The sequence below is a fragment of the Stegodyphus dumicola genome, chromosome 12 (genome assembly GCF_044657685.1).
Source record: "Stegodyphus dumicola isolate Sdum_Otavi_A_Nest chromosome 12, ASM4465768v1".
In the NCBI taxonomy this organism is placed as follows: Eukaryota; Metazoa; Arthropoda; class Arachnida; order Araneae; family Eresidae; genus Stegodyphus; species Stegodyphus dumicola.
Window position 1 is genome coordinate 42262047 of NC_140779.1, and position 26031 is coordinate 42288077.

At 34.5% G+C, this 26031-nt stretch overlaps 1 protein-coding gene across 2 annotated transcripts in view; it reads left to right on the forward strand.

Moving 5' to 3' along the window:
• Positions 1–26031, forward strand: part of ND-B15 (NADH dehydrogenase (ubiquinone) B15 subunit) — a 42998-nt gene that overhangs the window by 8609 nt on the left and 8358 nt on the right. For both annotated transcript variants that reach the window (XM_035370164.2, XM_035370163.2), the window contains exons 2-3: positions 8291–8438; positions 23113–23256. In XM_035370164.2, the coding sequence (XP_035226055.1) occupies positions 8298–8438; positions 23113–23256 (285 nt within the window). In that variant the 5' untranslated portion in view covers positions 8291–8297. The remainder of the gene's footprint in view (positions 1–8290; positions 8439–23112; positions 23257–26031) is intronic.

The window sequence follows — 26031 nt, forward strand, 5'->3', positions numbered from 1 at the left end:
CATCCGTCCATGGCATGTAGCCATATGGGCGATTTCTCACCACATGTGGCAACTCTGCCTTCCCTTGCCGTTTTATGGCATAACATAACATTAGTGGCGCTTCCTTCTTATGAAAAGAAGGAAAAGAGTTTAGGCAATATTGCCCATTGCCCTTCCGCCATTTGATCATTTAAATCAAAAGATTTAAATGGTAACTCCCGTGAAAGGTAAATAATAAATAAGTAAATAAGATCCCAAACTGACACCAAATCTATAGTATCAGCAAAGATCCCATCTCTAAATTCAGGGTGTCTGTTGAATCATGAAAACTTCCCTATTGGATGAAAAGCCGATTCAATCCCTCCCAAACCACCAAATGCAAATTCTTGACCAAACAAGAGTGCGATGGCAAGTCAAAATAAAATAAATAAGGAGGGCAGAGGTGCTTTCTCAAGGCAAATGGCCAGGTGGTGTATAAAGATTTGATATCTATTTCCAAATTATATTCCAAAACACAGCTATGAGAGGGAAATCCCTGCAAAGTTTCTTTAAAAATAAATAAATAAATAAAAAGAACTTACAGGGCGTCTCAATGCTTGTTTGTTGTGGTTTCAAATTCACCTTACCTGTAGGTGTTTAGTATACATCAGAAACCCTATTATGCCTGAGAGCGATTTGTATAGAAGGGCTTGATTAAAGCTAATATAAAGAAACCCAAGGAATTTGTTTCTAGGGACAGAAAACACCGAACATTATCCCAGAAAGTGAAAAAGTGTTTCCTCTTCTCCACAAACTGGGCAGAGAGGAGATTCGACAAGACCACATTTATGGAGATGCTTGGCCAGATAAGCATGTCCGGTAACAATTTAAATTACCTGGCATAAGTTAGTTTTACTGAGGTGTATGAGTTTACCTGATAAGTTAAGTGTACTGAGCACCAATTTAGAATGAGCACAGTCTGGAAATTCAGACCATATATCATCATGTTTGTTCTTTATCCAGCTTCTTACTTCTTTTTTAACAGTTTGATATGAAACTGGGTAAAATGGTTCTGGGCCAGACATGGGTAATTGCGAAGCATCTTTAGCTACTTTATCAGCTAGTTCATTTCCAGCAAAATCACAATGACCTGAGACACAGACTAAACTAATGGTATTATGGGCCTGAGCCAGAGAATTGAGAGTACATTTCAAAACACAGTTTTGTAACTTGACACGATTAGCCAGTGCAAGGATGGCTGATTGGCTGTCAGAGAGAATATATTCTTATCAACTGTATTTTTAGCTAAGAGCTCCCTGGCCACCATATTAATCGCCAGAACCTCGGCTTGGAAAACAGTTGTTAATTTACCAAGGTATAGATGAAATCTAATGAAATCTTCTTCAGATCCCTTGGTTCTTATAACAGCTCCATCTCCAGTGAAGTTTTATTTTGATCCATCTGTGTAACATTCAATTGATCCTGTTGGAATTAGGTCAATTAGAGATTCTATCTCATTTCTTTTTGGTATATAAGTTGAGAATAGTTTATCTGGAACTATTGTTTTAGTAATTGCATCTTTGGGCATATAGATTATAGGGATCTCATTGCCCAAGTCCAGGCATATGTCAATGTGGCTTTTCGGGTAGCTTTTAGGACCAAAACCTGCCCTTTGGCACCATGTGCCATTTTTATTGAACCTATACATGGCTTTAATTGCTTTTCCACTCAAGAATAATTTCAAGGGTGGAATTTGCAATAAAAATTCTAATGCAGCAGTAGGGGTACTATTTAAAGCCCCACTAATGCATAGGCAAACAAGTCTTTGCTCCTTTTGTAAAATGTTTAAATATGTGCTTTTGTTAATAACATTGATGCAGACCACACATCCATAAGAAAGCATTGGCCGGACTATGGCAGTATAAATCCATAGAGTAGATTTTGGATTAAGGCCCCATTGTTTACCAATGATTTGCCTACAAAGTACTAGTACATTTGTGGCTGTTTGTGCCTTTTCTTTTATATGGGTGATCCATGTAAGTTTACTGTCCAGGTATCATCCTAGGTATTTAACGCATTCCTTACGTCTGATAATCTGGTTACCCAGATATAAATCTGCCAGTTTCCATTTCCTTCTCCACGTGAAAACTATGACCTCAAATTTTTCAGCAGAGAAAGATAGGCCATTTGTTTCACCCCAGTGTGAAACTTTATTCAAGATCTGCTGAGCTTGATTGTGTAGGGTTCCGATATCGAAACCCTGTAGTAACACAATAAGGTCATCTGCATAAGCCTGTGACATGCCAGGTTCCTCCCGTAGAAGTACTAAGAGTGAGTTGAATACCAGGTTGCACAGGAACGAAGAAAGAATACCACTCTGTGGACACCCTTTAGTAATATCTCTCTTTACTTCACAGTCAGTGAGACTAATGCAGATATTCCTGTTTTTAATCATAAAGATGACTCATCTAGTTATCATAGGGTGAATATGACTTCCAATAAGGGCCTTATGTATTTTCTCAAAACCGATGTTATCAAAGGCTCCTACAATATCCAGTAGAATTCCAATGGCAAAGTGTCCATATATAATTGTTTTTTTCTACTCTTCACACGAGTTGGTATAGGGCTGACTCAGTATAGAAGCCAGGCCTAAAACCGTGTTGGTCTAAGCCAAAAGTATGGTTCAGATTATTATCTGACTGGAGGTGCCAGAAAATCAATCGCTCCAAAAGCTTGAGCTGGAAGGATGTTAGCGTAATCATTCGAAATGAGTTTGGTTTCTCATATGTATCTTTTACTGGTTTGAGAAGAAACACACCTCATGAAGTTCTCCACACCTTAGGAACATATCCTAAAACCAAGCTGGATTCGAATATGTCCACGAGAATGTGGCCAAAAATATCCCAGCCTTTCTGAAGCAGAATTGGGTATATGCCATCGTTCTCCAGAGATTTAAAGGGAAGAAATACATCAAGGGCTGCTTTAGCCTTTTCAAAGTTCACTATTGTCTTAGCAAAATCCAAATCTAATGGATTATGAAGTAGTTCCAATGGATTTTCCTGGGGTCAGAGGTGACACTTGTGTCCCCCAGATGAAAATTCAACATGGTCGAAAGTGTATCCAAAAGGTTTATAGTATAACTGCCATCTGGTCGCATAACCGATGAGAGTTGAGACTCCTGAGGTCTTTTAAGAATCTTATGTACTCTGGCAGTCTCATGGTAGGACAGAATATCTGTGCAGAATGATCTCCATGAGTTGTATTTAGTTTTCCTGATTTCACTTTTAAATTTCTTTTGTAGAATTTTGAAGTTAGACCAGTTAACTTCAGATTTATTTCTGACTGCTTTCCTGTAAGCTCTCCGAACCTCTAGATGGAGGCTTTCAAGCTCCTTGGTCCACCAAATTCTCTTGCTAGGAGAGTGCTTTCTTCGTTTGAGAGGGCATGATGCATGATAAGATTCAATAATGATATTTGTCAGATTGTTTGCTTGAGTATCAAGCTCGACTGTACAATTATTGTCTAAAACCTGAAGGTTAATAACATTAGAAACCAGGGAGTCCTTACAAAGGTCCCAATTTGTGTTTTTAATCTTTCTGAAATATTCAGCTGGAATTTCATCTCTAATACAAAATTGTATAAGGCGATGGTCTGTAAGTGAGGGATTGTCACTTATATGCCAATTCTCAATAAGGTTATAAGTATCAGAAGAAGTTAATGTGAGGTCAATGACTTCTTCTCTTCTTCTGTTGACACAAAGGTGGGGCGATTTTCCCTGTTTACCCAAGTTAGGTTGGTATTCATTATAAATTCCATGAGTTTTTCTCCTCTAGGATTAGTATCAGAACTGCCCCATGATAGGTGATGAGCGTTAACATCATCACCAATAACCATAGGAATATTGTTTATTTCACAGAAACTCACAAGATCTATAAATTCTTGCGGAATGTTAAGGTCATAAGCCATGTAAACCGAGCAAAAACAAATGTTTCCTCTCAGTGAACTGTTTATGTCCTTAGTTAAAATAGCGGTTAAGTCCTCTGATGTAAATTGAGATAATTTCATAGCCTTTATATTTTTCGAAATGTAAATGCTAGTTCTAGGTCTTTTATTAGGTCCCTCTGACGAAAAGAAGTGTGCATTCATGGGCCTACCAAAGATTTTACCCTTGTACACCCAAAGTTCTTGAATTAAGGCTACAAAAGTGCCTTTCTTACCTAATTGAGCAGCTAAATTGTATGAAGCTGCTCTGCTATGTTGCAGGTTTAAGTGACTAACCTTAACCATTAAAACAGGTTAAATGAGAGAAAAGAACTTACCCTGAAGGATATTAGGAGAGACTTAGTTAAAAGCTGCATCCTTAGCCCACGACTTCAAAGAAAGTAGTGACAGGGGAAAACTATTCTGATGTCTTCCCCAGAGCCTCCAAAGAAAGCTCTGGTTCCTACTCCTTTTCGTTCTCCCCTTCTTCCGTCAACTGTTTCCTCGGAGGATGCTTGGGCGGAGGAATTGATTTCTCCTGTTGTCTTGGTTCCTTCAGCTATACACAGCCACGGGCACCACAAAAAAGTTTGAAATTCTGGGCCTCCAGATAATCCATAAGCTGAGGTTCCACTCCCAGCACCAGAATCCGAAGTCTGAATCCACCGATGTTATGTCTCTGGAGTCATCCTTGCAGACGACTCGCAGAGTAATTGCCTTTCTTACAGCTTGACTATAAAGCCGTCGTTTCTTGAGGGCCATTTCCGGGGTGTAACCAGCAATGCGTTCTCTCTTACGAGACTGTTCATTGCTTGGATGGCTCTTCCTCTCCAGTTTGGATGTCGCTCCAGAGGTCCCAGCTTTATCTGTTTTCTCCTTCACTCCCTTCTCCCCAGAGATCGAGATCCCTTCCATGGCCCTCTCCAGCCGTTTCCACTCTTTCTGGCGTTGTCTCTTTTCTCTTCTTTTATTTACGACCTTCGTCATTGGTGACTGGTCACCCGCTTGCGCATCTGGCACATTACTTCTGACAGAGGAGTCAGTATCCATCCCCACTGTGTTCAAGGCGTCCGTGTCCGAAGGCTTATTCACCCTTTCACCAGCGGTTCTGGTTTCTGTAGTCCTGAATAGAAGAACATCCGCACCCGAGGGCACATTCACTCCCTTAGAAGGAGCTACAGTGGTTAAAGTAGGGGTTTCAGAAGATGCGTTTTTATATGATTCTATATTGCTAACATCCATTTTGGTATTTGATTAAAAAAAGGGGGAGAAAAATTCCTTCCGATTTTCTAAGAGCCAGTTTGGAGGAGCTACCCCAAGATTCAGCAGCCAGCAGTGACCTCGGAAGAGCCCCCCGCTCTGCCATGCAGGACCGCACCCAGGCACCACCTGGAACTACAAGGCAGGCGAGATTATACACCAGCTGATAGAGCAGCCAGGACATGCTGGTTAGGCTGCCCCAGGCTCCTGTACTATCTGGCGGCCTGAGACGCAAAACTCAACTTTTCTCCTGTATCCTCTACATGGCTGCTTCCTCCAAGACCCCTCCTCTCCAGATCATAGGTCCTCGGAATTTCAAATCCTCCATACAATCGCCGGTTTTCCCAGGGAGGAGGGGTCCGTTGGGTCGTCATAAGATTATTCGTCATCAGACCGAACCTCATCCCACTAAACCCCGGTATGGCACACGACTTTGTGGCATTTACCCATTTAGCACCACCCAGGGGGCACGTGTGACTTAAGGATAATCACGGACGCGGGTAACGTTACCCCCCGCCGTTTTATGGCAACCCTAAAACTGCTTTGCAAGGAAGCTATCTTACCGCGCCTGGAGATTTCGTAACAATATTGTAGAATTTATTATAGATAAATTGTAACTGAAGCTCAAACTAAATTTTTTTGTATCTTTTATCATTAGGTAACTTGGCTTTATAAAGAATGAGTTGAAACATAATGGGAAAATATTAAAATTATATTTACACAGTATTCTTTTTTCTAAAAATATTTATTGAAAGCATATTTTCAATGATATAATTAATCTGATTAATTTATTTTCAATGATTCCTACTTTTTATGTAAAAGTTAAATATTTATAACAATGTAAAATTGTGTAAGAATAAAAGTAAAAGTTACTTCTTTCGGCAATTGTATTACCATAATTTTAGGTAGCTATGCTGCGACTTATACATGTTTAAAAGTTGAAAATTTAGGTCTGTGGCTTATCTGTTGGAGCAGTGTATCTGAGGGAATTTTATTTTTCCTCTGTCCTTGAAAATTCACTAGTTCAGATCGTAAGTTATGTAGAAGCGAAATGGTTAAGTTAGAATTTACTGCAATATTTTAACCTCGTATTGCACTAAGGCAGTGCGATAAGTTCAAACTTGCTAAGGTAAATAGTGCTCTGTGTAAATACACTGTAATGCATGTACTTTCTGCTAAACTCCATGGTTTTGCCTGCATTTTCTTATAACTATTTTTTTTTTTTTTAATGAAAACGGTTATGTTTACTTGCCAAGTGTTGTGTTCATTCTTACACTCTTTTACTGCTTTGTAGCTTGCTTTATGTTTACCTTATCACTCGCGCTTTAAAAATGTTATTATTATGGCTCCTACTCGAAGAAAAAGTTATACAGCTGCCTTTAAGCTTCCAGCAGTGAAAAAAAGCGATCAAAAGTGGAAATTTCGCTGCGGCTAAAGAATTTCAAGCTGGCGAGCGATGTATTTGGCGGTGGGAGTCCGAACAAGAAGAATTAGAGAAAATGCCTGAGAATAAAGGATCTCGTCGAACTGGTAGCCTGGCCTGTTTTGGAAGACAATTTAGATAAATGGACAGTAGAGTATAGAGAAAGTGGATTATCAGTATCAACAGTTAGAATTCACCTTCAAGCAAAAGTAATTGCTCAACAAGTGGGCATTAAAAATTTTGTTGGAGATCCTAATTGGTGTTTCAAGTTCATGAAGCGAAAGAAATTATCTGTCAGGACCAAAACAACAGTTGAACGAAAGCCTCCCATGAACTGGCTTAAAAAAACGATAGCAGGGCAAATAATTAATATGGATAAAGTGCCCATTACTTCTGAGTGTCCTCCAAGCTGAACTGTTCATTCAATAGGTGAAATAGGTGAAAAAAACTATTTCAGCGTTAACAACCGGAAGTGAAAAGACTTTTTTTACTTGTGGTTTGGATTGTGCCACCAATGGAGAGAAGTTAACCCCTTCGATAATTTTCAAAATAAAAGCAATTTAAAAAGAAAATGTCCCTAAAAAAAGTTATTTGCATCAATGAAAAAGGATGGATGTTCGAAGAAGTGATGTTCTTTTGGCTAATAGAAATTTATCGGAAAGGAAAGGTGCTTTTTTCCCAACCCCGAGGACTTAACGTTCTGAATTCAATACATTCCCATTTAGTGGATATGGTAAGATCTGAAGCAAAAAACTTAGCACTGATGTCTCAGTGATACCAGGTGGGCTGACAAAATTTTTACAGCCACTGAATCTCACTATCAATAGAATTTTCAAGCATGAACTATGAAAGCCATGGGAGGAATGGATGCAAAGCGGACTCCATTCCTTCACAAATTCTGGACGAATGAGAAAAGCTTTGAGGAGGCTGCCTTATGAGTCGATAAAGCATGAGAATCAGTCAGCTTTCATTAAACTGAAAATCATCGAAAAAGAAAATGAAAGTGAAGATAGTGGCATTGAAAGAAGTGATTTAGAACAGAATGATGAAATTGACTTGATTGATGAAATTTGAATTGATGAAACTTGAATTGATGAAATTTGTGGTCATTTGTTAAATTTATTTAATTCTGACATTGATGAGTCAGATTTTGAAGGCTTTGTGTAAATAAATGTAGTTTAATTTAATTAAAAAATTATCTTTGTTTATCTAATTTACATATTCTTTCTCATAATATGATAATTTATGATAATAAACGAAGTTTACCGAACCCTTAAAAATAATATCTGTTAGGAATCATCATAGTTTGTTCTGGCATGTTCAAGGTAAGATTTTCTTCCTTATTTATTTATATATTACTGATTATATTTATGCTGTAAATGTTATAAAATGTTATTGATGATGATTATATCAATATGGCAGGGAATTACTGACTAAATATTAAGTGCCATGTTTCAGAATGCTTTGCTGCAGCATATGCAGCGGTGTGGCTTGTGGCATATATGCCAGGGTGGCTTATATACTTGAAATTACGGTACTTGAGATTCAGATTTCTTTATATGAAATTGCCTAAACTCATTGCTGCATCAAGATATCTTTTGACTTATTAGAACGACTATATTTTCTATTGCAGCATTATTGTTATTTATTTCTTTAATATTTTCACAGCATCAGCATGTCCAAGAGTCCATTTCACCATCCTGATGCTAGCCCTGAAGAAATACATTTAGTTAATGAAAGACTTAAACTGAGAAGAGCTTTGCGTCAAGAATATTTGAGGAAAGCTACTGATCCTCATTCTACTGATCCACTTATTGTAAGTTTTTATGTAACTGTCATTTTACTTTATATTAATGTTAAAATTTCAGAGGAGGAAAACCGATTTTTAAAATTTAAAAAAACTGAAGAAGTATTAAAGACTTGCTTTGCAGTCTGTCTAATTAGATTTTGCATTCTTGTATCTTTTGCAAGACTTAGTCCTGTACAGTACAAAGTCCGAAATCTGGATGTCCATTATCCGGACCTCAAAGCCACAAACACTTTTTTTTGTATGCTTTACGCATGTGCATTTGATTTTTCCTTCCATAATAAAAACATGTGGAGATTTTCATTTAAAAATTCTGATTCTTAATTTCACTTAGACACTAAAAATACCTCGTTATGGGAAAACCATCATGTAAGCATAAATTTGTGAGATTAATAATTTGGCTTCATAGCTGAGCACCTACTTGGCATACATCTCAAGCCAAAACATTCACTTATTTTATATCCCTGAAGCCAACGTGACGAGTCATTTTTATTATATTTTGCTTTCATCACCATGTTTATCAATACATGGCAGCTTCAGTAACTCATGCAGTGATGTCTAAACTTTTTTTTATATTAGTAATTGAATAAAAAGAGTATGGCAACCTCTTATGCTAACATTATGCTTGGCGATAATTATAGATTTTTAAATGCTCTAAAGAATGTTGACGAGGAAAAATTCAACAAAAATGTCTTTTCATATGCTAAAAATAGGATTTTATTAATAAAACTTATAGGCCAAAAGATTACATTTAGTGCTATTTATTTTAATTAAGAATAACTGATATGTTATTCACCATAAATCCACAAGCAGCGGCAGAATAAGTCGGCAACGGATGGCAGAATTTAGCGAAGAAAATTTTTTGGAATAAGGGGAAAAAAATGTTTGTGGCTTTGAAGTCCGAATTTTAGATCATTACGGATAATGGACGTCCGGATTTCGGCCTTTGTACAGTAGCATTTTTAAAATCCATGTTAAATTTCTTGAACAATGGCAAGATTATTGAAGAATTTTTGAAATATTTTAGCATAAAATCTGCTGTGTGGAGCATCGCAAGATCGTGGAAGGATGTGTCTCCAGATACGTTAAAAAATGCTTGGCATAATTTACAGTCAGCTACCATATTTCATGGTGAGGACGATGAAGATGATAGCCGTGAATTTGTAGGTTTTTGGATATCGCAAACTGAAGGTGAAATTTTCCAGTTAATGAATAAAGAAATGTAGAGAAGTGGTAATAAATGAAGATGATATAACAGAAGTTTCTCAATGCGATGGCAATCCTCCAATCATCAATCAGTTAACGGATGGCGAAAGTATGGTTCTAGATTCAGAAAATTCCACTACCAATAGTGAAGAAAGTGACAATAGTGTTCAGTGAGGTTATTGAAAACAAAAAAATTTCGATTGACAAGTTAGTCAGTATTCTCGACACAGCTATTACAGCAGTTGAACAGTGGAACTTTGTAACTGAACAAGAAATTATGTCTGTTTATAGAATTAAAGAGAAAGTATTAGCACAAAAACGAAGCAACTTCAACAGCTTACATTGAAAGAAATGTTTAATAAAGTAAACAAATAAGCATTAAGTTTTCTTTTTGTAAATATTGATACCCTTTAGATCAATTGCTCTTTATTTCATAAATTATGATTTCATATTTTTAATTGTATATTTTGTGCATGCCGTCTTACCACATTTAAATTGATGATCTAATATCCGGAAAAATCCCAAATCCCTAATCGCCGAAGTCTCAATGAGTCCGGATTTCGGACTTTGTACTGTATAAAGATTTGCTTTGCAACCATGAAAAAAAAAAAAAAAAGACTGAGTTGATGAACAGTGAATGAGAAGGAAGGATGATGGGGAATTTTGCCCAATCTGATTAACTGAAAGACAGTTTTTACAAATGATTGCTTCCATCCACAAGAAATCATGATCAACAAGGCAGAGTTTTGTGTATTGCTCAAAAAGTTATGATAATAAAGAACATTTAAGTTAAAAAAAAAAAACTCTATATTTTTGGGAGGTCCCAATTGTCATGTAGGACTATGCTTATTTCCACATTTTAAAATTTATCATACAAAAAGTATTTTGCTAAGGTAATATTAAGTACTGAAAAATGCGTGTACATTTCTAGCATCTATTTTTATAAATTTTTGTTTCCAGGTCAGATAGTTCTCTGGAAAAGCTAACTTAAATAAAAATGTAATTTTTTGCTGTAAATAAAAAGTAGCATAAATAATAAATTAAATTCTTGTAACAGTTTTAAGAAATGTTGATTTGAATTTATATAATTGATTTGAGTATGTTTATAAAAAAATCTGCATTAGAAAAAAAGGAAATTATTAAATACTTAAATTTATCTTTTGTTTTTACTCGGCTATTTTATTTATTCACATATATTTGTCTTTGGTAACAACAATAAATTCTTTGCTGTAGCTCATATTTTTATGATAAATTATATTTTCAAGTTTTGCATTAATTGTTAATAATGTACATTAGTAATTATATAAATCCATTGTAACATATTTGTTATTATTTAATTATTTACACTGAATTTTTGTGATTTCTCAGATTAATATGACTAGAAAAGGAATACTATATTCCTAGTTAGAAATAATTGAGTTGGGTAATACCAAACCCAGAGTTGCCACCAACCTGATTTTGATTTACAACATATTTCTCCTGACTTTCTCTTATTCTTAAAATTTCTCATGGTTTTTATGTCACTTGGCTTATACTGTGTTATTTGCATCGAAAAGAGTGATTTTTGGCATCTGAAAGTACATGCGTTTTTCTCTAGATTACACATAAACAAAAACCAAAGTTTTTTTCATCTGTGAGACATTATGGCACTCTTCTGCTTTGCATGTGAGAAACGTCGTGTTCCAGTTCTCGAACAAGCACCAAGCGCTGCTGCGGGCCATCTAGTATAAATTAGCCAATGAGTACAAAGTAAGATTGAGGTTGTTATTTCGTTTGTCACGCTGCTGACTGTTCTGAGTTTCACATGCTTTCAAGAAAATTTTAAGAAGTACAATTCTGCAAAATATATATATATATGTTTGGGTCTCATCCCAATAATTACACACTATAATAAGTTTGCTGGTTCGTTACTTTATTAATTCTCATAATTAAATTACAATCACTCATTATTAACTCATAGCTGTGACCAGCCCTTGTACACCGTCGATGGCAGTTCTCACACTCGTCTGATCATAACCGTACAGATGCGCATGTGGGGATTACATTCCAGCTGCACAGGCACGAACATGACGCCCCACATTGCAATGCGTAGCATTCAACTACTGTAATTAAGGTATAGTATAAAGAAATTTAAACAAGTATATTATAAACAATTTTGAATAAGTACTATTACATAAAATCATTATTATAATTAGACAATTACCATATACATCAGCGTATAACTCAAAACAATGCAATATAACATTTCAGTTACATAATGACATTTTATGTGAAGCACATTCAATAATGATAAGGACAATACTCATTTTTGTATTGGGAAGACACATAATTTGGTAATTGAACGTTTGAAAGTTCCAGTTTGAGTTTTTACATTGCACACGCGAACATTTCCATCTTTACCATAAAATACTTCTATTATACGACCAACTGCTCAATTACAACAAGGCAAATTATCTTAATTAAAGACCATGTCTCCAACTTGTATATTGTTTTTAGAGCTTTGCCATTTAGATCGATTTTGTAAATGAGTTAAATAATTGGAGTTCTATTTTTTTTCCAGATAATTTGTACTAATTTTGTGATCTGTTGCCACAATTTTAATCTGTTAATGTTAACTTCAGTGATATCTGGCTCAGGAATCGAAATCATTAATGTCCGAAGATAAGGGTGTTAATGGTCGGGAATTTAAAATTCCTTCAATCTGAATCATAACTGTTAAAAATTGTTCAAAGGTCAATTTTGCATTACCTACGACATGTTTGAAGTGGCACTTAAAAGATTTAACTCCAGCCTTCCAGAGGCCTCCACAATTGGGTGCTCTGGGAGGGAGAAATTTCCATTCGATATTCTCAAATAAACTCAATATTCTCAAATAACCAGCTAAAAGCTCATCTTGTTTGTTCACTAGTTTATTTAACCTCTTTAATTCTGCATTTGCACCTACAAAATTAGTTGCCTTATCACTAAATAGTGTTGAACTTTTACCTCTTCATGCAAAGAAAGTTTCAAGGTAGCTATTAATGCGTTCGATGTTAGGTCTGTTATCAATTCTAAATGAATGGCCTTAGTAACCATACTAATGAATATACACATATAAACTTTCTGATATATACCTTTTCTCTGGTTTTTGTATTTAATTAAGAATGGGCCACAGAGGTCAACTGCAGTACAATTAAATGCAAGATTAGCTGTAATTCTTTCCTTGGTAAATCACCCATGATTTGCTGAGCTACAATGGGATTAGCTTTAAAACATGTTATACAATTTTTTACAATTTTTCTATAAACATTTCAACCATTTACAATCCAAAATTTTTGTCTTATATAATATAACAAAGATAGCGGACCCACATGGCAAATATTTTAAATGATAGTAATTAACTATTAACACTGTTAATTTATGTTTGGAAGGCAGAATAATAGGAAATTTTTTGTCGTAAGTTAAATTGCTACTTGTTAATCCATAAGTTAAATTGCTACTTGTTAATCCACCTCCAACTCTCAACATTACTGTCAATGAAACCATTACTGTCATTACTGTCAATGAAAGGGTGTCAATGAAATGATTAATGTCCATTACTGTCAATGAAAGAGTTAAGATTTTTAATAGAATTATATCTTGGAACAATACCTGATTTTTTAAGACCATTTATCTCATTTATAAAATACTCACCTTGCACTAATTTTAATAAAGCTTCATCAGCTGCTCTCAATTATCCCACTTGTAAATTACCTATCTTCTTTTGTTCTTGCTTACAATTCTTATAAAACCTAAAACAAAAACTTATAATATGAATTAATTTTAAATACTTATTACTGCAATTCAATAAATCATTAACAAAATTATTCACATTTAAATTTAAACGTGTTAATAGTTCAGAATCAGCAAAGTTTTTAAGTTCATTACTGTCCTTTTCAATAATTGCTTCAGGTATAACTCTCATGCGGTACTCATCCTTCATTAAAAAGTCAGCCTGTTCCACCACAGTTGACTTAGTTGCAGTCTTTTTGCAGCAATACCTCTAGATACGAGATCTGATGGGTTTTCTTCAGAAACGATATGATGCCACTGTGCAATTTCAATCAGATCTTGTATCTTTGAAATCCGGTTTCCAACAAATGTATTGAGCAGATGTGGCTCTTTCTTGATCCATGACAGTACAATCATAGAATCGGTCTAAAGGTGAATAGCAGTAAGCTCCAATTTTAACGATTTCACTTGATGCATAAGTTTTGCTAATAGCATTGCTGCGCAAAGCTCAAGTCTTGGGATTGTAGTCTTCTTTAGGGGAGAAACGCAATTTACTGCACACCAACCTCACTGGTGTATGGTTTGTTGCTGATGTGACTTTACATAGATAACTGCTCCATAGGCGGCATCTAAGAAACCATGTAACTCAATCTCGATTGTATATGGTAATAAAATACATCTATGGACTACAATGTTGTTAATTAGCTGCAAGGTAGTGAAGAATTCTTTCCATTTTTTAGCCTCCTTTTCTGGCAGAACATCATCCCAATTCAATTTTAATAGCCATCATTTCTGCATAAATATTTTTGCTATAATTATAACTGGGGAAATTATACCCAATGGGTCAAAGATGCAAGATATGATGAATAACACTTGCCGTTTCGTAACCTTTATGCTGTCTTCGATTTTAACGTTGAAGCTCAAACAATCTCTTTTTGACTGCCATAAAATACCCAATGCTTTAGATTCTTCTGATTTACCAAAGGGATATATTTTGCCGTTTGTTTGACACAGTTTAGTAGCATTACTGAACTTCTTATGGAGTAACATACCTCCACTCTTCAAAATACCTATTAACTGATTTTGAAGTTCTAACGCAGAACCTAGCGACTCAGCTCCAGATAGAATATCACCATGTACATGTCTTTTCTCAGTACAGGTGCTGCTAAAGGAAATTTATCTCCTTCATCCTTTGACAGCTGTACAAGTGTCCTCATTGCTAAAAAATGGTGCACTCACAGTACCATAGGTAATAGTGGTTAGCTCAAAGTTTTTAACTGGCTTATCAATGCCTTCTTTCCATACAATCCTTTGCAACTTCCACTGATTTGGATGGATAGAAATAGCTCGATACATCTTTTTTATATCTGCAGTGAAAGCAAAAATATATTTTCTGAATCTCAGCATAATTGAGAATAAATCATCTTGTTTTACACCGCCATTAAACTGTATAGAATTTAGAGACTTTCCTTTGGTTGTCAAAGAAGAAGCATTAAATACTACCCTCAAGGGAGTCAACTTACTTTTCTCTTCTCCCCTATATACTCCAACATAAGGAATGTAATATAATCCTTGTTTCTCCTTGCTTTCACTCATCTCAACCATATGTCCTAACTGTTGATATTCTTTTAAAAAATCTGAATATAATTTTAAATATTCGGAATTCTTTACTAAGCATTTCCATAAGGAATTTAATTTACTCGTTAAAATTTGTTTAGAACTTCCTAAAGTGTCCGGATCCTCCTTTAATGGCATTTTAACAACTTGCCTACTGGTTTTATCTCGTGCATAATTTTCTACAAAATGTTTCTCACAAATTAAACTTTCTTTGTTTCTGGGTTTATCAGTTTCAATATTCTCTAATTCCCAAAATCTTCTAAGAGTTTTATCTAAGTTGTCTTCTTCCTTTATCAACCCACAATGAACCCTGTTTTCAGTCTCTGTTGGAATACTTCCAGACACGATAAAACCAAAAACTGTATCTTGAAAAATAAGATCAGGATTATTCATTTGAATTTGACTCATAAAAAATTCCCGCTCCCAATAGCATATCTACCCTTTCTGGAACATTAAATCCTTCATCTGCTAATTTTAAATTTGGAAGATCTTGCACTGAAATTTTAATTTTGTGCGAAGGTGTTTGTTTGTGTCGAAATGTGGACTGTATGAGGTGATAATGTCTTTTAGTAGTTTTATTAAAACTCAACAATAATATAAGTTATACATTACTTAGAACCGAAGTTCTCGACCAATGACGCCGATATGACTTGGTGTCTGCCGACGAACGAACTAACAATTTTCCCGCCTAGTTGGCGGCATTCAGTTTGAATTGTAAGATCGCCAAGTTTGGCGCAATTACAGTTAAAGGCAGCAACATTCTGCCCCCCGTTGAATGATTTCATTCAACAAATAATACAAGAAAATATCAATTAAGTTATAACAACAAATACTTACTTAAAAAAAAAAAATACATAACATTCCGTATTGGTTGTAAAACACAGCAATAAACATGTATGATAATGACATTACAATCAACTTAATATACTAAATATATGCTAAATACTTCAAAAAATTGTTGGCAGTGGTGATAAAGGCAAAGCATGTTTTGCTTCCCTTAAATAAAGCTAAGACTAAACTAAATAAAATTCTTGCTTTATTCCGTAAATAAATAAAAAAAAGCTAACACTGTAGCCTTTACATTTTAAAATCATTTGATTGAAAGCAAACTAGCATAATGCTAACTGATAATCACACAAGAGAACAAGAAACACAAAGATTCGTCGATACCGGCGTACATATATATTATTCTCGGCCAACCCGCCGATCTTGACGTCATCGGCCAATCAGCGGCAACCACGTTAGCTTACTGCCGATCGACCTCTGATCAAAATTTTGCATGTGGAAAACTAAAGCCAACAAAAATATCAAGGTATTACACTATTTCTAAGTTCACAAGAATTCAGCTATGTACATTAAAATAGATAATTTTGTTACTGGTCGTTTCAATAGACCATTTGAAGTTCGAACAGTGACTACTCTTATATTGCCATCAGTCCCAGGAAAAACCTCTACAATACGACCATGGGACCATTTATTAACTGGCAAATTATCCTCTTTTATCAAAACTACAGAATTAATTTTAACATTATTTTTTTGAAACTGCCACTTGTTTCTTGGTTGGAGGTGATTTAAGTAGTCATTACTCCACTTTTTCCAAAAACCCTGGATAATTTTGGTAATTTTTTGCCAGCAGCTTAATCTGTTCTCAGGCTGCTCTAGAAGTTCTGGGTATGGAATTGCTGTAATAGGTCTAAAAATTAAAAAATGACCTGAAGTTAGAGCTTCAATACAATCGTCATCTGCCGGTAATGGAGTGATGGGTCTAGAATTTAATATACCTTCTATTTGAAGAGTCACTATCAGAAATTCTTCATACATAAGTTTTGTTTCCCCTACGACACGTTTAAGGTGATATTTAAATGATCTGATTCCTGCCTCCCAAAGTCCTCCAAAATTGGGAGCTCTAAGAGGCAAAAAGTTCCATTTTACTTCTTCAGAAGTCAAGTAATTTCCTAAAGATTCATCTGGGTTTTTAACAAGATTATACAATTTAATCAATTCTCTACTAGCACCAACAAAATTCGTTGTATTGTCAGAAAATATAATCGAGCTTCTACCCCTACGAGAGAAAAATCTTTTTAATGCAGCAATGAAGGCATCAGATGACAAATCTGATACTAATTCGAAATGTACTGCCTTAGTGACAAAACAAACAAAAATAGCAACATATATCTTTTGAAATTGTCCCTTTCGTTGATGTTTATACTTTATATAAAATGGGCTACAAAAATCGATCCCTGTGCAATTAAAAGGTGCACTTATTTTCACCCGCTCCCGAGGAAGATGTCCCATTATTTGCTCAATAAGAATTGGTTTAGCCCTTCTACAAACTACACAATTGTGCACAATTTGCCGTGCCAGTTTCCGACCTCTGAGAGGCCAAAACTTTTGTCTGACACAATTCAACAATGCTTGTGGACCTACATGCAGATATTTCTTATGGTAATGTTCCATTACTAATTTAGTGAACTGATGATTAGCTGGTAGAATAATGGGATGCTTCTGTGTGAAATTTAAATTAGCATTTTGCAAACGTCCCCCTACTCTTAGCAACTGATTTTCATCAAAAAATGAGTTCAATGATTTCAAACAGCTTTTACCTGTAACCTGAGATGTCCCCTTCAGGTTTTTAATATCCTCCAAAAATATTTCACTTTGAGTTACCTGAATCAGATACAACTCTGCCCCATTGACTTCCTCTACTGATAAAATTCCCTTTCTTTTTTCTTGGTTCCGACAGTTATAAATGAACCTGAAAATATAACTTACAATATGCAATAATTTAGTATAGTTATTTGTAATATTTAGAATATTATAAAACAGGTCATTAGTTAATGGTTCGACTAGAAAGTTTTGAAAATGAGTTGAATTAAAGTCAAGTTTAGAGTCATTATTCACTGAAGTAGTTCGATTGGATAGCTGCTTTAGTACCTTGTGGTAAATCTCATCTAAATCTGACTGAGACACAGTTAGGGACAAATCAACTACTTCTGTTCTTAAGAATAAAGGTCCATTCCACCAAAGTTTAAGATGTTCAATTTGATCTGGGCTAACACCTCTTGAAATCAAGTCAGCAGGTTTTTCTTCTGACTTCACATATTGCCATTGAAACTTGTGTGTAAGTTGCTGAATTTTGGCAACTCGGTTAGCTACAAATGTCTTTAACACATGTGGAGAATTCCGAATCCATGCAAGAACAACAGATGAGTTACACCACATATATATCTTATCTAATTTCAATTTAAGTGCCCTTCGCACCTTATTCATTAACTGTGATAGTAACACTGCACCACAGAGTTCAAGTCTTGGGATGGAAACTGATTTTAACGGCGCAACTCTTGATTTACTGCACAAAAGAACTACTGAACTGGAACCCGATTGCAATATACATTTGACATAAATGCATGCTCCATAAGCTAATTCTGAAGCATCAGAAAATCCATGCAATTCAATTTTAACAGTGTTGCTAGACAAAATTTTTCGATTAATAATTTCACCATTAATTTTAGGCATCGATGTGATGAAATTCTTCCATTCACGAGATTCCGTTTCGGGAAGCACATCATTCCAGCCAAATTTTAGAAGCCAAAGCTTCTGCATAAAAATTTTGGCTTTCGTAATAACTGGTCCAATTAAACCAAGTGGATCAAATATTCGAGCAATAGCTGATAAAATATGTCTCTTAGTATAGTAATCATGCAAATTTGTAGTTACGTTGAATGTGAAAGCATCTGAATCTGAATTCCATAAAATACCTAACACCTTCATTTCATTTTTCATTTCATTGGAAAACGAATAATCTTCAGCTTTAGTATTAACATTAATCAGCAATTCCTTGTGATTAGCAAACCATTTATGAAGCTTCATGCCTCCTCGACTTAAGAGATTCACTAACTGATTTTGCAGTTCTTTAGTTTTTTCTAAATCTTCTGCTTTTGATAGAACATCATCCATATAAAAATCTTGAAGTGTGACTGAAACAGCTAAAGGGAATTCCTTTCCTTCATCTTCAGCTAATTGTCGTAGGACTCTAGTAGCAAGGAAAGGGGCACTAGTACTGCCATATTTAATGGTATTCAGCTGATATGTCTTGATTTCTTCTTGAGAATTTCTCTTCCAAAGAATTCGTTGAAATTTCCTCTCATCTGGATCTATTAAAATTTGATGATATATTTTCTCTATATCAGCAATGAATGCGAAAGTATGTTTTCTGAACCTTATCATGATGGAAAACAAATCTTCCTGTACTATGCCTCCATTCAGTAACTGCTCATTTAAAGATGTACCAGTTGATGTCTTCGCAGAAGTGTCAAATACCACTCTCAGTTTTGTCGAACTCTTGTCTGGACGATATATTCCATGATGCAGAATATAATATGATGGTTCCAAATTTACATCTTCGTGTATTTCTTTCATGTGGCCTAAAGCTTTGTATTCCTTGAGAAATTCTTGATACAAGGATAGTAATTTTGGTTTCTTCAGCAGTTTGCTCCATAACGAATTTAATCTCTTTAACGCGGTATCTTTAGAATTTCCTAGACGTAAATGTCCTTTGCTCTTCATAGGCATCTGGACCACATACCTTCCATTTTCATCTGTAGAGTGTGTGCTTAAGAAGTGATTTTCGCATAATAATTCTTCTGGACTCTTCACGGGTTTATCTTCGTGTATACTTTCAATTTCCCAAAAATTCTTTATGCTTTGATTCAAATCGTCCAATTCTTGGATTAACCCACAATATGCTGAATCTTGTTTCGTAATGCTATCAATTTTACCGCTGATAATATACCCAAATACTGAATTTTGAAGTATAAGACCAGAGTTTATTTTTTCGCATTTTAATAAGTCAAAAAAAGATTTCAGCACCTATTAGCAGATCAATCTTTCGAGGTCTGTAAAATTCAGGATCAGCAAGTTGAACAGAATTCAGATTTCCCAAGGATGTAATATCCAATTTCTGAGTAGGTGTAATATTAGTTATTTTAGGCACTATTAAAAATTCTAAGTTTCTGTAATATTCTTCTTCTTTATTAAGGATAGTGGCATTAAGTTTTTGTTTTATATTGAAAGTTCTATCATTTAAGCAAGCAACCGAAACATTAATTTTCTCGCGATCTAAACAAAGTCTGGTTGAACATTCAACAGTCATGAAATTACACATTGAACCGCTGTCAATAATTGCTCTGCAAGGACAAAGTTCACCGTCTCTGTTCCTGATATAAATTACAGCTGTCGCCAACAAAACAGTTTCGAAATTCTTTCGGGTGTAGGAGGCGGTGAGTGAATACGTGTGAGAAGCTACTTCCGGTCGGGGGGGATCTGGAGCGCGGGAGTCCTTCTGATTTTCTTTTTGCGCTTCGACGGCAAATGTTTTTCGCTGAGGAAAATGCAACAGGCTATGATGGCGTGAATTGCATAAACTGCACGAACTGTTTGATTTGCATTCTGTCACCTTGTAAGGATCTTAAGTTTTACTAACGTTTATTTTATTTTAAATCTTTACTATCACAAAGTGAATAGTTTTGTGGTGCCGTTTTTGACGAAAACAAGAATATTTCGATGGGCAATTTGATACTGAATGCATATGTTGACAGTTAAAATATAATTTGTTAGATTTCACAACCTGTACTCATTCTTGTACCGGTAATTTTAAATACAATGGACATTTTGCCAAACCGTGATTCCCATGGCATAAAATACAGTTCTCTATTTAAACATCTGAGAAAAACACTTTAGCTACACTTCTTGAGCTGCTATCCTTATGATTAATGTGATGAAATTCTCAGTAAGAGGTTTTCCTCATGATGTGAAATATAAATCTATTTCTTTACCTAACTCACTAGGTGAAAACCATGAATCACCTTGCCTCACTGAAATGGGAGAAGCTGTTCCCATATCTAAAGATTGGTATAACCTGTCTGAAACTATGAGTTGTTTGAGTGTCTTCCTTAATTTTAAATAATAATCCCAGGTAGTTACTTGGCTTGAAGGGAACTGCACATGAATTTCATGTGGTTGTTAACAGTTTTTCTAAAGTTTTCTAAACATGAATATGGTGTTGGCTGAAACTCCTTCAGAACTACTTCTTTTGCTTTTTCATAATTCGCGATATCCTTATCATGTAAATAGGTTATTGTATTCGAAGCTTTGTCTCCTAACAGATTTAACAGAATTTCTGCTTTATAGTTCTCTGAAACATTTTTTGTAATAAACGCTTGTTCTAATGATGAAAAGAAAAATCCCCAACTCTCAGGCCGTACAGGAATTTTTACAGTTAAGGTCCTGATACTTTTTATTAATTGATCTAGTGACTCTGATTTTGTTTCGGTTTCGCTTACACCATCAAGTTTTGTTTCTGCTTTAAGCTTAGCTAACTCATTCTTTGATCTCTCAAGATTTATTTGTTCTAGCTCGTCAAGTTTTTGCTGTGTTTGCTCTTCTTGTTTCCTATTTTCAATAATAGAGTTTGCTATCTCTTTTACTAAATCTTGTTTAGTTTTAAAAATTTCGCTGTTCTCAATAATATGAGTTAAATCTGCTATAGTCATTTTTTCGTCAACATTTAGATTTATTTCTAGGGCAATAAGCCTTAAATCTTCGTTTTTAGCACCCTTAAATAACATTGTTATTTATTACAGAACAAGCACAGAAAGTACAGAATTAACAAGAGAGGAATCACTTACCTCTGCAGTGATTCACTTTTGATGAATATCCTTATCCAAAATCAGCGATATTCATTGAAAAGAACAAGCTGGGAATACTGGCAAACACAAACACTCCTGCATTTTCGATGATTATTAATATCATACAACGTTATGTTTGTTTTCAAAAACGAAACACTATGCATTAACGCACAAAACTCAGTTCACAGTAAATCTCCGGTGACTACAACCAGATATGTTTGGGTCTCATCCCAATAATCACACACTATAATAAGTACGCTGGTTCGTTACTTTATTAATTCTCATAATTAAATGACGATTACTCATTATTAACTCATAGCTGTGACCAGCCCTCGTACACTGTCGATGGCAATTCTCAAACTCGTCTGATCATAACATTACAGATGCGCATGCGGGAACAATATATATATATATATAAAATATTCATATACTTTTCAAAAACAATTCGCAGATGACTTTTCTTCTATTATTTCATCAAAGAAATAAAATGCACATGTAATGTTCACCGTTTGTCATTGCAATTTTTTTTATTTCGCAGGATGGAAGAGCCAATGTTCTTAAACACCTATGTTTACAAGAACTATGTCAGTTGTATTAGGAGGGAAACGAAATTCTTCTATGGAAATAAAGGGCAAAAACCTTGTTAGTGAAAATACCTGTTCTCTGCCTTTTTACTGGAGCACAACATGTCACTGAATACTTTAAAGGAAAATGCAATTCCTCTGGATAGTTGGTTAATCTTTTGGTGTCAACAATACACTAACTAGTAAATGGTAGTTTGAAGACTTGTGTTGCAGTATTTCAAAAAAAAATTTAGATTTGCAAATTATGAGGTACTCATACCCATTCGTCTTAAATTTAGCAACAGAAAAAGAGACAACTTCTTTACCAATAAATATGGATGAACACATTGTTGGTATTTATTATTATCATGAAAGGAGTTTTAAAAAGGAAGGAAAAATTGAAATAACAACTGCATAATACAAATAAGAAAATGCTTAAAATATGTATGTACATGCTGGTTACCTTTAGAGAAATGTTTATGTAGAATCTTCGACCAGTTGAACTGCTTGCATTTAAGAATTGGTAACTGAGCTTTCCGACATTAATTAGTTACTATTTAAAGTTAATTCATTGTGAAAACTATTTTTTCTTTCTATGTATTTTAATAATTAAAAAATATTTTTCTCATTGAGAAAATTCTCCTGAATTCTTAAAATATTCTCCTTATTTTTGACTATTGTAGTTTGGCAACTATGTAAAACATTAAATAGCTGTTCTTCTAAAAGATTAACCCATTTTCTGAATGAAACATATATTTGTCCTTAAGTGTGCGAACTTGCTTGTTCAATGCTTTTATTTTATAAACTGCCATTTAATGAAAATTTTGTTGTATATTTTATTTGTGTATAATCTTTCTATAGTTTGATCCCATGATGCAAAGGTACTATTCCATGCATATGACAGTAGCTGAGAGATTTATACCAACATTCAAGAACTGGGTAAAATATATGTGTAGTATCGTAGTCCCTGTTGTCGGCTTTGCATTACTGCTTAAATGGTCTCGGGTAGGTATTCAGTTTTGTGCTTCTACATTAGAATGAATAAATGAAGAATTTATGTAATGTTTAATTATATACTAATAATAAGTGAGATATGAATCTAAGTAGATATGTCATGTAACAAAATCTGAATGCACTTTGAGATATTAAACAGCCAGATTAATCCATCTTTTAGTGTAATTTCTTTTAATTGCTATATCATGAAAATACAGAACTCAAATATTAATTTGCAACCTGCATTGAACTGAATTTAATCTATCCGTATTCAGTGAAATAATTTAAATACAGTAGAACCTCTGTAAATGAATCAGCAGTCAGTTTAGAGAAATCAGTAGGAAAATGCAGTAATATTAGAATGCATGAAAAGAGAATTGGTGACATTCATGAATTCTTTTATGAGGATTAATTTTTTAGCTTCACAAGTCATTTAAATGTCTTCCTATTAGGCTTAGACTGAAAGATATCATTGCATTCTATTAAAAACGAAAGCAACAGTAATAGTTGGACACCAAACTAATGATAAATCTGTAGGCATATTTTTAAAGGATAAAAGGATGTGAAGACATCACTCCAGATATGTTTTGGAAAAGATAAATATAAAAAATCAACAGTGATTCACTTGATTCACTAAATCAGTGAATCGGGCTTTTGAGTGATGAAGAAATCATTCATTCCGTTGTTTTGGAGAGCCCTAAATATTACAGTGATGAGATTGATACTGATTATGGTGATGAAACAGAAACATACAAAGTGAAAATTAGTCATGCTGAAACTGTTTAATATTAGAGCAACTTCCTGATATCTTGCGTATGGATCTTTTGTAGATTAAAAGATCATGCTATTACACAGTGGTTGATAAAGTTACAGATACAGATATGTCACAAAAAAAGGTAATACAGTCAAAAGTTTTTAATCCGGAATGATCTATAATCCGGACCTCAAAGCTACAAACTTTCTGCACATGCGTAAACGCATAATACGTTTACACATGCGCATATGCATTTACGCATGCACATAATATGTTTATGCATGCGCATTTAATGTATAACGGGCGGTACAAGCTAAGCTAAAATTATCTAATTATCTATTTCAGTTAATGTTGCAGATTGCGTTGTTCCTTAATCTTCTAATTGGATGCGGCTTATTATTTTTTGTAGATTGTTAGAGCAATTTTATAAAAAGTAAGCTTGAACTTCCGATTATGTCAAAAAGAGTTTCCGATTCTGGAGCTGCCAAAGGATCTACAAAGCGAAAGCATGTTTCAATTCCATTAAAAAAAGTGGAATTGCTGCAAAAAAGGGATAAAGGCAAAGAGGTAATTTGTTTCTCTAACCATTCCAAAATCTGTTTATCAATTTCACGCTGCTCTGCGGGGGGAGGAGGTCGCAGCGCGCAAGGAACTGGAAGTTGATCTGTCAGCACTATCCTTATCTTTAGGGCAGATGTTTTTATTTTATTCGGCTTGTAATTCCTTACTAAATGTAGTATTTCATCTCGATGTATTCCGTCTTTGATATGATTTAAATCAAATTCCTCGTCATTATAAATATCACGAATATGCATCAAATAGTTTTCTGGTTGCAATTTGCTAATTTCGACTATGCGTAATGTATGCTTCATGCATGCGTGCATTGAAAGAAATGTTTAATAAAATAAATAAATATTAAGTTTTTTTTGTAAATTTTGATATCCTTTAGATCATAATTGCTTTTTATGCATATTTTTAATTTTATAATTTCTGCATGCCATCTTACCAGATTTAAATTGATGATCTATAATCCGGAAAAACCGATAATCCAGAATCGCGGAAGTCCCGACGAGTCCAGATTAAAGACTTTATATTTTTTCAATAAATCAGTAATGACTTAACAAAATGCATCTAAGAAACTTGATGAAATTTTCCAGTTTACTTAAATTTTGATGGAGTTTGTATACTCCAATTTCCTTATGAATATTTTTGCCATGAAATAAAATCTTGTATGGTTTACTTTAATTGAAAGAAGCAAATTTTATTTTATTAATAAAAAAATGTGTTTAAATGTTAATAGTACTACTTGAGTACTTACTTTTAGAGTTTCAAATAAGCAATTTCAGAAAACATTCTGAAAAGAAAAATTAACACAATATAAAATTTAGCCTCTCTTAACCGAGTTTTCAATTATCTGACACTATCTTAATTTCCCATTTGCCTCAGATAATCAAGGTTCTACTGTATTTAATTTATTTCGTATATAAAATGTATAATTGTGTGACATTTAATAATAAAGGAATTCACAAGCTAGTATAAGAACTTTCTGTAAAGTATCCAACCTTTGACTGAGGAAAATATATTATTTATGTGACAAGATTGGGACTCTATTCCCCTTCAAAGTAGGCCCTTCTTGCATGTCACACACTTAGCCCACTGATCCTTTCATTATTGAAAACATTTCTGAAAGACTTCTTTTGAAGTGGTCCCCATCATGTTCTGCATTATTTCTTCTTTACTCTCAAAACAGTTTTCTTTCAGTGATGTCTTCAGTCTTGGAAACTACTAGAAATTGGAAGAAGACATAAACTGAACTATATCATAGAGCTGATTGAGATCTTGTTGATAGTACTTTTGTCACTGTTTGTCCTCCCAGTGCATATTTTTGTTGCACAGTTCCATGGATACCAAAGAACACAATATCAACATGATTTTGCTGCACATCTGTTGCACTTTTTTTGGCCTTAGGGACTCGGGATGCTTCCATTGCAGTAACAGCTTTTGGTTCTGTACATCCATGACTCGGCTCCAGT